This window comes from Haliotis rubra, unplaced genomic scaffold (genome assembly GCF_003918875.1).
Source record: "Haliotis rubra isolate DU_JTF1 unplaced genomic scaffold, ASM391887v1 Scf98, whole genome shotgun sequence".
Lineage (NCBI taxonomy): Eukaryota > Metazoa > Mollusca > Gastropoda > Lepetellida > Haliotidae > Haliotis > Haliotis rubra.
In genome coordinates, this window is record NW_025767723.1 from 1,679,311 (window position 1) to 1,694,775 (window position 15,465).

Below are 15,465 nucleotides of genomic sequence, written 5' to 3' on the forward strand. Positions count from 1 at the left end.
GACACCCTCACAGATCGTCCCAAGTATCCATGCTCTTAAAACATAACTGCGGGAAAAGAGACTGATGGATTGCCTTCCCATTGGTCACGTCAGTGCAAATGCTAGCCACCATATGTTGGTCACGTTATGGAAGTCTAGGGTCCTCTGTGCCAGTGATTGTACACATCCCGCAACCGCCTGGATGGAAACTATCCCCGGAGGAAATTACTCAGAAACAGGGACACACCAGGGAGAAGATGCCTTTTTCCAACGCGTTTGATAGATTATGTAAATGTCAGTCATTTCACCTGATGAAGGAGTAATGATATACTCCGAAACGTTGTGTTTCTCATAATAAAGACGTTGACATCCATAAAAAAAACTCTCTTCCAGTAAGTAAGATATATTTTTCCATTAAAAGGCATAGGCCCAAAATACATGAAACAAATGCAGTGTCTTCAGTGTCTTTCAAGAGTGTTTATAATTATCCTTTTAACATTAAAGAGATATAAAGCAACTGATTTTACAGTATCTAAGTTAGTATTCTGGAAAAAGATTGACTAAAGAATATAAAGTGTAAGGCTTTTCAGAAAATTGTGTAATATACCGCTTTCTTAGTTGGGAATAGGGTTCACAAATGAACAATACATGGGATTCATCTTCAATATAGGTTAGACTTTTAGATTTACATGATGTGCAGAATCTTGGATTATAGTCAGTGTTGATATAACGCCCTGTTTCTACAGCTATCTTAAAATTTCTACACCTAAATTATGCTCAAACAGCTCTTAAATGGGTAGAAAGGTTAAACGATGAATAACATTCAACATTTAATACTGACTTAAAATACTGATAATAGTTGCATTTAGAAGAATTACAGCGATGGAAACTACCCCGAATGAAATGACACAGAAACAGGGACACACCTGGGAGAACAGGTCTTTTTTCAACGCAGGGCGGAGGTGTAGCCTAGTGGTTAAAGCGTTCGCTCGTCACGCCGAAGGCCCGAGTTCGATTCCCCACACGGGTACAATATATGAAGCCCATATCCCCGTAAAATCCCCGCCGTGATGTTGCTGGAATGTTGCTTAAAGCAGCTTAAAACTAAACTCACTCACTTTTTGCACCGCGTTTGATAGATTATATAAATGTCGTTTCACCTGATGTAGAAGTAAGGATATACTCCGAAACATTGCGTTCCTCATGATAAAGAAGTTGACATCCATAAAACTCTCTACCTAATGTCAGTAATATTTAATCAATTTACATTATTCACTGATTATTTTCTTTTGCTTGTTTAACATCTATTTTTCATGTTTGAACGTGTGCTATACGTTCCTAAATGTCAATCGATAATTATCCATTTTGACAAGCAGTATTGTAATACCCACCCTGTGTTTCGAGCAGTGTATGGTTTATGAATGTTAATTTCCTTTTAGAAACTTGAGCATAATTATATGTTTGAGATGCGAATGTTCAATCATGCCATTTACAGCAGCATAACCTCGATGTCGCATAGATTACAAGAACGTTGCAGCGTTGTTCTGGTGAATGATGACGTTTGAAAGACCACCGCTATCAGTGTGAGGCTGGCTTATTAGCGAAGATAGATAAATTAATTACACAGAAAAGTAGGCAATAATTAGATCTGATATAGGATAACGCAGCAGCTTGATTACTTGTTTTTATCAGAGCCCCAAGTTGAATAGCATCATCATAATCATACAACCGTTGCATAACGTTAGCACTGCTGTGTGGCGCCTGGCAACAAAAACTTACTTTTTATGTAGTAATTGTGTGAGTTGCGGGGGCTACCTTTTCGAAGGACATGTTTATCCTTTTCGCAACCACCTGGTGTCATAAATGATATTCAATTCACATAATTGCCCTTTAAGGCCCTTGGTGTAGGTAGATAATCGAATTTGGTAACTCTCTGGCCTTGACGTTTTACATTTACTGGAATAGATCATGCGCCCTTTAAGTTTGGAGATTCCATCTAAACCGAATTCGATATTGTTAATGTACTGATGCAGTTTTAGCTTTATTAAGTTAGAACAAGTAAACATTTACATAGGTTCTTGTTCTCTAGGTCCTTAGGTTCATGCAGTATCGCAGGCCAGGAACCCAATTAACCGTAGACAAGCATAGACCCTTAATATGTTTTCGCCCTTTAATGAAATATTGGACATATCGGAATATCTCATGAGCGCTTTCAATTCTTCAAGCAACACATCGAAGCAAGTAAACACCGGCTCAACCCTTAAAGACCAATATGTCTTGACAGGTAATATGTCAGTATTAACCGTTATGTCTTTCAAGCTATTACGAGTTGCATTTACCATCGACTCTCAGGGACGACGGAACGCTGTCCACCACCGTAATGATTCAATTGTCTAGTGACATGGTCCTTGACCTTCAAGCCACACTTGATGTATTCTCAACTGAAGTAATGAGGTAATTCGACACAGTCTACTCAATAATTGCAACAGGTGCCTTCCAATTTCACTTTGGCTTCGGATAATGGAGTTATGCATCGGGCGTGGATTAGCTTTGGATCCTGAATATGATACATCAAAGGTACAGGCTTGTTGTCTCAACCAACGCATCTGTCTAAGTGTGAAGAGTGCTTATAATTGGGAAGAGTTCATACTAGATGATCAGCCAGCTACATGGTCGTGGTTCGAGCATAATGTTGAATATATTATTCACGACACGGAAAAAAACTGTCGAGAAAACAATTTTCAGGCCATCGATCTTAGAAGAGTAAGAAACATTTTCACTGCCTCTCACTTTAAATACAAGACCAAAGTTAGTAATAGTCTCGCTGCAATGACAAAGAAATGGTGGCCATTTTCTTGGAACAGATGCACCAACTAATCTGAACCCCTTGTCTAAAAAGGAGAATCATGATCCAATGGTTAATTAATAAAGTAGTCATCATGTGGACGTATGCGGATTAATTAGTATATAGTCCCTGAAGTAAGAGTGTGGTCGGCATTCTAGAAACTGGTGAGTCAACAGTGAATCATGCCACTTTCTTGTTTATTGCAGGGGCGGTGGGATAGTCTAGTGGTTAAAGCGTTGGCTCGTCACGCCAAAGACCCGGGTTCGAATCCTCACATGGGTACAATGAGTGAAGCCCAGTTCTGGTGTCCCCCACCGTGATATTGTTGGAATATTGCTAAAAGCGGCGTAAAAACAAACTCACTCACTCACACACTTGTTTATTGCAGTGTAGTCCCTGAAGGGTGGGTACCAAATGTATCGGACTGTTTCTTGCAAAATATCAGATGCTGCAGTAGAGGGATACATAAGAAAGGCGTTTATTGGTGCACTTTACCACTTATTTAGACATATACTCGAGCCGAAAAGTAATATTGTCAAAAAGAACTACATGTCTTAATATTTGTCTAAATATCAAAATATTCAGACCAGTTGAGCAAGTTAAATACTGGTGTTTATATCTTTTACCAGAGACTATGTTTACAACATGCGGCTTACATCGAAACATCTATCAGGTCAGCACCTTCGTACACATTGTTATATTGATTGATATCGGTAAAGAATCGGTAAAGTATCGGTAAGTAAAGGATGGACGATGACCTGTGAGTTCTCCTGTGATTGTCTTATGTTCTAATACCACTCTACAGTAGATGCTGTGTTGTCTCCTTTGGCATGAGAAGTTGTTCAAAATATACCACTGTTCACCGGGCAAGAAATGGGTACCCGGTAGGATGATGGATACGTGCTTGTTACTCTTCTATCCCGTCGCATGGTACTTGGGTTGTACACTCCCCAGGAACAGGGAATGAAACTCGAAAGCATACTGATCCACTGACAGAAGTAGCAATGGAGTGTTTTGACAGTGCTTTACAGTGTGCAATTGGCGCATTAAAGATTACGTTGCTAAACACCTGTGAAGATCCGGGTTAGAATTGGTCTTCAGTAACCCATGCTTGTCGTTAGAGGCGACTAACGGGATCGGGTGGTCAGGCTCGCTGACTTGGTTGACACACGTCATCGGTTCCAAATTGCGTAGATCGATGCTCATGCTGTTGATCGCTGGATTGTCTGTCTCAGGCTCGATTATGTACCGATCGCCGCCATATAGCTGGAATAGTTGCTGATTGCGGCGTTAAACAATAATAAACAAACAAACACATGACTAGTTCTAATGATTGTCTGGGTCTCTACCTCGATGGCATTCTGGGAAAGAAGACAATTTTTTTTAAAATCGCGTGATAACTATTAAGTTTTTGCGTGTTTTGTTTTTCCACAGTCAGATCTGGACAATAAAATCTAGTGATTGATACCCTCAGCACTCAATATATTGCTGAATGCAGCGTTGAACAACAACCAAACCAAACCAAACCAAACCAAACCAAACCTAACCAAGCCAAACCAACCAAACCAAACCAAACCAAACCAAACCAAACCAAACCAAACCAAACCTAACCCAAGCCAAACTAAACCAAACCAAACCAAACCAAACCAAGCCAAGTCAAACCAAACCAAACCAAGCCAAGCCAAACCAAACCAAACCAAACCAAACCAAACCAAACCAAACCAAACCAAACCAAACCAAACCAAACCAAACCAATACCAAACCAAACCAAACCAAACCAACCAAACCAAACCTAACCAAACCAAGCCAACATTTTTTAAACATCGAGTGCCAAACCAAACCAAACCAAACCAAGCCAAGCCAAACCAAACCAAACCAAACCAAACCAAACCAAACCAAACCAAACCTAACCAAACCAAACCAAAGCCAAACCAAACCAAACCAAACCAAACCAATCCAACCAAACCAAACCAAACCAAACCAAACCAAACCAAACCAAACAAACCAAGCCAAGCCAAGCCAAACCTAACCAAACCAAACCCAAACCAAACCAAACCTAACCAAACCTAACCAAACCAAACCAAACCAAACCAAACCAAAAACCAAACCAAACCAAACCAAACCAAACCAAACCAAACCAAACCAAACCAAACCAGCTGCCAAGCCAAGCCAAGCTGCCAAGCCAAGCCAAGCCAAGCCAAGCCAAGCCAAGCCAAGCCAAGCCAAGCCAAGCCAAGCCAAGCCAAACCAAGCCAAACCAAACCAAACCAATACCAAACCTAACCAAACCAAGCCAACATTTTTTAAACATCGAGTGCTCCACATATGTATCTACTAAAGATAGTTTACGTCTCTTCTCGCAAATAAGTAGGTAAAATGATGCATTGTCCGAATAATATGGATCATCTATCTACTTCCGTGTGTTTTGACATACACAGGAGTAACTGAGCTTTGTACGATGACTCAGATGACATTAGATACGACATTAGGTTTTTGTTGGACGTTTGATATTTAAGTAGCATCATGTTGTCCCGGTAACATGAACCAGGTAGTCAGTGGTAGGCAGTAAGATAAAAGGGAGCACTGAATTATCTGTCAATGTCGATACATCTAGCTTGGTGGTATATTCTGTGAAAGATGAAAGACTTTTCGCTGTTGTTTAAGGGTTTCACTGTCCTATTAATACCATTATATAGTCTGTCTCGCTTCTCGAATGATTCGTCGTCTTATTATTTATCATATGTACATGACAGATCATAAAAGAAGCGCAAGAGTGCCGCATGGAACCCATGTGACAATTATGTTGTCGTCAATCACAGTTATTACAAAGGATAATCACGTTGGCGTGTACGTATAGTACGGTTATGTATCATTTGTAGCCCTACGATAGCGGCTTCCTGAACTGCCAGGGAAGAGTGAGTGAGTGAGTGAGTTGAGTTTTACACTCAGCAATATTCCAGCTATATGGCGGCGGTCTGTAAATAATCGAGTCTGGGACCAGACAATCCAGTGGTCAACAGCATGAGCATTGATCTGCGCAATTGGGTACCGATGACATGTGTCAACCAAGTCAGCGAGCCTGACCACCCGATCCCGTTAGTCGCCTCTTCTGATAATCATGGGTTACTGAAGATCAATATTCTAACCCGGACCTTCACGGGTGGCCAGGGAAGAGAAAGTGGAAATTGGATTTGCGGTATCAAAACATTACCAGGATGGAAATTGTCGCCAAATCACTAAGATCCAAAACATACCCATAATTCGAATGCACTCATTGTGATCATGAGGAACTCAAAGGGATCGCTTATTGGTTCGTTATAACCGTTGTTCGGTATATGAATTCAACCGACAATAACATCAAGTGGCCGGGACAAAACATAAAGTTCGTTATATCCGTTATTTCGTTGTAGACATGTTCGCTATAAACGTAGTTTACTTTACAGCACCGTTTACCTTACAACTACCATTTCCTATTTATTTCAATTGTAGCCATCATCAAGCATGGGTGTATCCTTTCTCGTGTCCTTCAGCTTGTCACACAGAACAAGACATTTGAACAATCAGTAAGGACATTGTCCTTAGGACCTTTTGTTTGCAACAAGGGGCGGAGGGGTAGCCTAGTGGTTAAAGCGTTGCTCGTCACGCAGAAGACCCGGGTTCAATTTCTCACAAGGGTACAATGTGTGAAGATTAATTCTGGTGTTCCCCGCTGTGATGTTGCTGGAATATTGCTAAAAGCGGCGTAAAACCATACTCACTCACTGACTTGTATTCAGCATATGTGCATTACAGCATACTGTAACGTGACCTATGTATCCAATAGTTGACAGTCGTCCTGTCCATAATGAAGGGCCGTCGTCATCTTATGTCGTTAGCTATACATGTTATGTTACGCTGAATGACCTTAATGTAAAATACATGAAACACCTGTACGTGGAATACCTGCTCGGTAATTGGTGTCTTTGAACATTGGAGGTAGTTATGTATACACAATCACTATAGTGATTTATTGATGTGCGTTGATGGATTGTTTGTGAACCTTCAGGAACCCTTCTGCAATGTTTATTGTACAGGAGAGAATTCAATGTTGTTAGTTAATTATTGATCTGTGAAAGGATCCGCCTAACAAAGTGAAATCATTAGAAAAACAACATTGTCATGTTCCAATGTAGAAACCAAAGGGTCTCGACCACTATAAGACAAATTCGGTTATGTCGAAATAAGTTTTAACTCGAACTTGATATCTGATCCAGTTTCTGTTCACATGAAATGGTCAATCACATGACACCGATTTTCTAGAGATATTCAATATCTTGAATCTTTATTTTTATCGATTTCTTTTTCTATATCTGGATGTTACATAGTTTCCTATGACATCGCCTCAGGCTCACAAACCTAGGTATAGATGGCGATATATATATGGATAATTGGTTCTGTTCAAGCGACGGAACAGGTAACGTGAAAGGAGGTATTAGCATCCTTTCTCATTCATATCCACTCAGCTGCTTCCGCTGAAGACGTAATACCTTGGACAACAATGGAGCTCAGATACTGTACAAGTTCACCGTAAACCCATTGACGCAATATATCATTGTATATAATGACGACAGACGGAGAACGCCAAAGCAAGGGGCTGACAACAAACAGTCGGTGAAACAACATGCAGACAACTTTGTACACCATGACTCCCGTTTTTCTAACAGATGGACGTAAATTCAGTACATACTTTTATTTGAAGACAAAATGTTCACAGTTTATTTAAAAGAGGGAGTGAGTGAGTTTAGTTTTACGCCGCTTTTAGCAAATATTCCAGCAATATAACGGCAGGGGAAACCAGAAATGGCTTCACACATTGTACCCTTGTGGGGAATCGAACCCGGCTCTTCGGCATGACGAGCAAACGCTTTAACTACTAGACTACCCACTGCCCTAACAGTTGTAAGGGAGACACGACTGCCGAGTTGTGTTTTTGTCATATGATAGGCACGTGCAAGACAATAGTCTCGATATGGACTACTCGAAGAGTGGACTCAGGTGGTATTGGACTGAAATGAGCCAAGTTAATTTCCATACGGTGCAAAAACTATGAAATGGGTTTTCTCAAAGCAAAAAAATGCACATGTTGCGCCAATTGCACTATAACGAACGCAAGGGAGATATAAATATTTCATAACGGCAAAATCCAATAAAGATATTTCGACATTAAATATTTAAGACAGAATTCTGTTGGATGTTGACATGACCTAGCCGATCTAGCGGATTGTCTCGTCAGTAGTTTTTGAAATAATAATACTTCACATTCATATTCTAATTGGCTTATGTGGATAGGGGAGTGCCAGCATAATCCATCGATATGAGGAAGTTGAGATTTTTATGCCGACAGCTAGCAAATGGCTGCCGTTGTTTACTAGTCTCAGCCTCATTGCCCATATCTTTGTGAATGTCAAGAAAGTAGGAAGCCATTCTTTCGTTGAGCGTCATCTCTGAGTCTGTTTAAGATGATCCCTTGGTGACAGATATCTGCAATAAAGATGACAGAACGATCTCTCCATTATAGGTACAGAGCTAGCAAAGTGGCCAGTGGGAGGTAATTGCATTGATTCTGAGACACAGACCTGCAGCAAAACTCCAGATGAATTCCAAACTGAATTAAGTCTACATAAAATAGAACAATTCCGTTTGTCTGAGAACTGCTAGCCGTCGATGAAAATGTCAAGTGTGAAATTAATCTGAGACGTATTAGCAGTAATTGCTTTGACGTGTCCATCTTCATCAACCTGTGCTAAGCATTGAGAAACAAGGTTCCAATTGCATTTCAGCTTTGGTAATACTGTAATGAACAGGGCTTAACAAAAATAGGTGAAGTAGTTCTGGAGGGGCCTGTGTGCTGTAACCCGCCGTGATATTGCTGGAATATTGCTAAAAGCGGCGTAAAACCAAACTTACTCACTCACTGTGTGCTGTAAGCACGATTTGTGTCATTTGGCGTTACATCATGCTCACTACACTCACGTGTATCATACACGCGGTGGAATAGCATAACGGTTAAACCGTTCGCTCGTTACGAGGAAGACCCGGGTTCGATTCGCCTCATGGTTACAAAGTGTGGAGCCCATTTCTGGTTTTCCCTGTCTTGGAAAGAGGCATTATTAAACAATGATCGCAAGTTCGCGGGTGTCAAGGTTGTATAAAAGAATTTCGAAGACAGATGGTCATACAAACTGGAACTGGATCTATTAATGCATAATATAATGTTACAAGTAGGCGACATTACCTTAAGCAATAACACTGACAAACAAACCGCAACATGCTCTCAGTGAATGAGAGAGTTTATCTTTCCGTCACTTTCAGCAATATTCTAGCAATATCACAGCGGGGGACACCAGAAATCGGCTTCGGGCACACGGGTCTTCGGTGTGACGAGCGAACGTTTTAACCACTGGGTTAATCCAACGCAAGGTGTTTATTGCATTAGGAATTCTATTGATAACTTTTGTAAACAGACACTTCTCGAGTCTGTAGTAATGGGAAACGTGAATGTAAATGCTGTAAAATGTCAGTGATTCTCCTGACGAAAAGGATGCCATGTGCGATAAGCACATACACCCACACAGCAACAAAATTAACTTTGGCCCAGGGAACCTTTGTTGTATGGTTCTACTTCCGTTGTAAACAATAGCAGGTCGTGTCCTTCCAAAGCTGTCTCCGCCTTTCTCTCCATGCCACGTTATAAAACGCACATTCGTGCAGGGTCTGTCGCTCTGAAGCCTTTTATGTTCAGCACTGTGGCAATAAATGAAATAATGTCATAATGGACTGATACGGAACCAATATTCTAAAAGAAACACTTTCACTTCGGTAAGTGTGAGCGAGTGAGTGAGTGGAGTTTAGTGTTACGCCACACTCAGCAATATTCCAGCTATATGGCGGCGGTCTGTAAATTATCGAGTCTGGTCCAGACACTCCAGTGATCAATTACATGAGCATCGATCAACACAATTGGGAACCGATGACATGTGTCAAACCAAGTCAGCGAGCCTGACCATCCGATACCGTAAGTCACCTCTTACGACAAGCATGGGTTACTGAAGATCAATTCTAACCCGGATCTTCACGGATATTCACGTCGACAATGTGTCATTGACATTATATTGCTGACATGTACACGGTTTGGACAAACTGTTCTGTATAGATATAGGCTATACGCATACACAACTGTAAACACCAAGGAAAAACATCGAAAAAGACCCATCAATGAACAACATCTATGATATGCGTGTCATCGGACAAGTAATTCTAAGATTCGATAATCTCGGTCTTTCAGTGCATTTGTACACATGGTGACTTAAAAGATTGTCAACATATTCCATGCAAAAACATATGATTTATTTAAAAAAGTATATTTTCATGATCTTCGTTTTATGGAAATGTAACCCTATGTCATTTACAAACATCCCTGCTTCAGGAAAAGGCTGATATTGGCGAGGTGATGCTGTCCCTGTGCTATTTACCGACTGCTGGAAGACTGACGCTCACGGTTGTCAAGGCAAGAAACCTGAAGGCAATGGACATCACTGGCTCCTCCGGTAAGACCACACGGCTGGATATCAGCTTAACAGTCGACACCGCTGTTTGATTAATTCTGGTAACAATAATACCTTTTGGTGAAATTTAGAACATGAAGAACATGAATATATACATATAAGATGCAATTTGAAGTATTAAACACAAATAAATACAAATTGACACTTTGTGGATACAATAAAATAATACAATATAAACATTTTGAATATGAAGTACACAAATATATACATATAAGATGCAATTTGACATATAAAGGGCAGCAATAAATGCAAGTTGATACTTTGGGGAACAATGCAGTCGGAATTTTGTTCATTTTGTGTAAACAGAGAGAGCTGCTGTTCAAAATCTATAGTTCATGTTCAGCTAAAAGATGTGTACTTCAAATGCCCGTCGAGAGCGAACATTTTATGATAAGAGGTCCTTTGGGACAGTAGTGCCTTTGATCTCATTGCATTATGTGTGTTTCTCACGAACACGATGAGAATGTTTTCTTTGGTAAATCACATTAAAATGCACTGCGAAGCTGCGTTGTTTGGGGTTTGACAGCCAAGGAGTGTTCTCAAAAACAACACGCAACATATCAAATCAGGAACACATGTATTTTATTAGAAATAATCAATGTTATGAACGCTTGGAAACGTTGTAGTCCATGGCACACCTCACTGTTGGGAATAGTACAGTATTCGTGTCAGTTCTTGAAGTAAGCGACTTCACTTTCTTCTTTAATGACTCCTTCTGGCAATATTGCACATATGTGTCTAAACCGCATATATGTGTAATCGCTTGGAGCGTATGAGAAACAATATCTCTGTTGATCGATCCTGTGTTGAACCTACACCTTCGTATTGTGAATATTGTAGTATAAATTGTGTCTCATGGTGTTGTTCAGCTTTAAACAGTAATGCCATAACGTGTCAACATGCTGGAAGTAAAACATGAAGACAGACAGGGGGTGTTTAATTACATCTATGATGACACTGTGGTGACAATAAGCGTTTAAAATCTGGAAGAATCTTGGAATTGAATTCATAATCATAAAACAGTGGCATCCCTGAACGCATGGAACTAGACAACTGTGGCATCCATCTTCTGGCGTTAAAACCTTGAACCTCTTCTCTTCTACTGGCACTAAACAATACCGTTATCATTCCAGATCCGTACGTTAAGGTGTCCCTGATGTGTCAAGGCAAAAGAATCAAGAAGAAGAAAACCTCCGTTCAGAAGAATACTCTTCACCCAGTATTTAACGAGGCTCTTGTCTTTGACGTCCCCCAGGAGAGCGTAGAGGACGTATATCTAATTGTTAAGGTCGTGGACTACGACAGGTGGGACAAAGAGAGATGCGTGTTTAAAAGCGCATAATGTATTCGATATGACCTTGGGGACGTTTCTCAACAAAATAAATATTTAATGATTCCAGAAACCTTGACGACAGTGAATAGCAAACCAGGTTGAGCGGAAAGCAATAATTCATTCACGGAAAACACGTGTTTTGCCTGTGATCATTGTCCTCATGATGCAAGAAATCGATCGAGCATCGTATGTACATGTACTTTTTGTAGAGATAACTAAATATTTTCATAATGGAAAAATGAGATAATTGGAAAGGCGAATCACTATTCTTTCGAAGCAGAGTAAATGGTATTGTTTTAAAAATGCAAATCGGGATCGGGTGGGCACGCTCGCTGACTTGGTTGACGCATGTCATCGGTTCCCAATTGCGCAGATCGATACTCATGCTGATGACCACTGGTCCAGACTCGAATATTTACAGACCGCCGCCACATAGCTGGAATATTGCTGAGTGCGGCGTAAAACGTAACTCATTCACGCACACTCACTGCTAATGCTTAAATGTATCTATACATTGTTACACAGAATTGGAAGTGACGAGCTGATGGGGAGTGTTGCTCTTGGGCCCAAGTACAACGGCCTAGGGAGGGACCACTGGTATGAGATGTTGGAGAACCCCCGCAAACCCGTGGCCCAGTGGTATCCCCTACAGGAACATCTCCCTGCTCCTTCTAACATGACACCCAACGGCAAGTGCTGTCTACGCCAACGTCAATCAACGGAGGACTCTAATGACGGAAGCAGCGTAATGTGAGCAGTCAGCCAATCAGAGCCGTTGTTTCACTTCACTTTGCGCCATGTTCGCAGTGACAACCAATCACAAGGTTGCAGATTGCAGGTACCAGCCAATGAGTACCGGGAAGGTAAAGGAAGTCACACGTTTGTCTGGTAACATGTTATGACATTGCGGTTCAGAAATGTTGGGATTTTCAAACATGCCAGTTTCTGCGTGAGCAATCAGCATGCCAAAAGGGCCAGAGAACCATGGATGTATTTTCATGGTAGAAAGATGTAGAAATCCAACTTACATTAATATTTTCTTTGTAAGGGTATATTTGTTTGTTTGTTTGTTTTGTATACACTATATAGTATGTGCTCGTTCATTAACAACAGCTGTTATATAATATTGTGCTTTCGGTTGATAATATTTTAATCATTTCCCTGATGTATTCATCGTTTAAAATAGAAACCACCAAACAAGCACACAAAACAACTCATCGTATTCTAAAACGATGAACCTCATGCTGATCTGATTGGTGTATTAACTGAGAAATAGATGATGTTAATTGAGTATAAGGGCACAATTTACTTTGTTACTGATATTCAAGAGAAAATATGCACAGTTCCTACCGTGTAACAGTTCCGTGCATACTCCTTAAAAACAAACTGTGGAATAATTTAGTATTTTCAACATTTCGAATGATTTGAACATTCTTTATGATTTTTCATAGCAATCTTCCATACTAATAGCTTTGTTGTTGTATGAGGGGTTTTTCAACCCTTGAACATATGAATAGTAGCCATGTCCTTATAATAAACAACGTGCCCTTTGAGTGTAAACTGATACAAATCGTTTCTCCACAACAGAAAACTGACAATCCTTCGAGGACATGTTTTATCTGTCTCATATTACTTATTTTGTCATAACTAAGAGAATCTCTAGGCATTATCAAACGGGAAATTTTAAAACAACATTCAGATACTAGGAAAGGTAAATGGAATGCCTATCCGCGATTAGAAAGACCGAAAAGGTCAGTTACATATAAATATATCATAACGTTACAATAGCCATTCGGGTACGTCCTTTCACAATTCTGTAAAGCTTTATGTGTATTATACATGTATACTTTTAAAATCAATTAAAAAGTTAACAATGCGGCGTTTCCAAATTGTACCTGTACTATTCGCATGCAAAATTGCAAAGAGCCATGACCTTTTTTCTGTAAAATTTGAATCATCACCGAAAGGTCTTACTAAGGTAACAATGATCATTTGCTTGTTTGTTTAAAAACAGTTGCTTTATTGTTGATTGATATTAAATTATATATATGTATGAATTATCGGTCGTTTTCTGAACTGTATGAAATTAAATTCAAAGTACTATATATTTTTAAACATGTGACTTTCAGCAGAGTTGGTTATCATTATCGTGAACACATCCCGTGTTAGTTTTATATTTTGAATACGTATTTTACACTTTTACATACTATTACTGTTTCTATACACGTGACTTTTTGCTGTGTTTGTTCATGTTCGTATCACGTGTGTAATTTCACATATAAACATTTACATTCTCAATGCTTGCTCACCAAGGTATTTGACTCTTTAGGGATAGCAGAGTGTTACTTTTCATTAACCCTTTGACGTAATGTATGGAAAACCGTTCCGTTGCAGTTGTCATGTTTTGTAGCTCTGTGTGATCCTGGGCAAGCATTCAATACCATATCATGAGGGGTTGTACTAATCTTATCGTTAATGCCTTTTAGTCGAGACGATCTATCATCTGTTACAAATGAGTCATACGTGAATATTTGACATCAACAAAGACATTTGAAACATTATATGACATAGCTGTATCGAGGATTTTCGGATAAATGTCAAATAATGACATGAACTTGAACACATTTCTGTTTTCACTTCAATTGCATTTGATTTTCATTTATGAGAACAAGATGCATACATATATACATGTATGCAAAAATGAGTAACGTTTATTAAAATATAGGAGGATTTTTTAAAAATGTTTTGAAAGCCTAACTAGTGACATCATGATCATGTCTCAAAACGCGGGTAAACTCAACTTTTATATTATGTTCTCACTGCCAAGACCCCAAATAACAATACCATTGTATGAACTATACATCACCACGTCTATTTACCAAACACTAGGGTGTGATATGTCAAATATAACCACACATAAGGCAAATGTGTTAACTGGGAAGAAATCTGCCAAAACCAGCTTTAGTGCTATCAACTTGTGACTGTAACCTAAAACTGACGCTATATCAGTTCCTCTGTCGTACTGGATACCTTCAGTCCTTGATTTTTGTGCATTTGTCACGAACCGCGGCGACCATAAGAACAATTACATCAGCATCTATTTTGAACAATTTGTAAAAAAGAGCGCAGATGTAATCGAAAGTATACTGAACTTCCACGGTGATAATAACTATTCCGAATCAAGGCTTATGCATGCGACATTTGAGTATTCTTTAAGGTATCCTGCTGAATCGTCTCTTTTGGCTTCTGAATCGGAATTACTGCTCAGTTACAACCAGTACGTTTGACTTAAGCTGCGGGTATCTCTCATTCGTTAATTAATTGTGAAATAGCCAGTTCACTCTACATCCCTGAACTAGAAATCACTAGAAAAGATAACATCAGTTGAACCGCCTCATCCGTTGTGTACGTGGATGCATACATAAATATTCAGAGTGACAATAAAAATCCACAAGACTATGACAAGTCTTCAACATTCCAATGTCATCTTCCCTTTGTACTGAACAATATTCAGTAGTTCCAGATGACTACATATCACAGGGCTCGAGGTAGATTCCAAGATTCCAAAAAGCGTTCAACGGTTCTTGTTAACGTTGTTTGATCATGGTTATAGCACTAAAGGCCCAAGTGAGCTTTTGAATGATTTATCATGTTCATGCGGTGAACATTTCCAAATCTAACATATCAGTGACAAAACCTATGTC

At 39.6% G+C, this 15,465-nt stretch overlaps 1 protein-coding gene across 3 annotated transcripts in view; it reads left to right on the forward strand.

Annotated features, from left to right (window-relative positions):
• Window positions 1-14,593, forward strand: part of LOC124265461 (synaptotagmin-9-like) — a 70,343-nt gene extending 55,750 nt beyond the window's left edge. For all 3 annotated transcript variants that reach the window (XM_046700255.1, XM_046700257.1, XM_046700256.1), the window contains exons 3-5: window positions 10,290-10,410; window positions 11,562-11,733; window positions 12,287-14,593. In XM_046700255.1, the coding sequence (XP_046556211.1) occupies window positions 10,290-10,410; window positions 11,562-11,733; window positions 12,287-12,515 (522 nt within the window). In that variant the 3' untranslated portion in view covers window positions 12,516-14,593. The remainder of the gene's footprint in view (window positions 1-10,289; window positions 10,411-11,561; window positions 11,734-12,286) is intronic.
• Window positions 14,594-15,465: the final 872 nt, after the last annotated feature.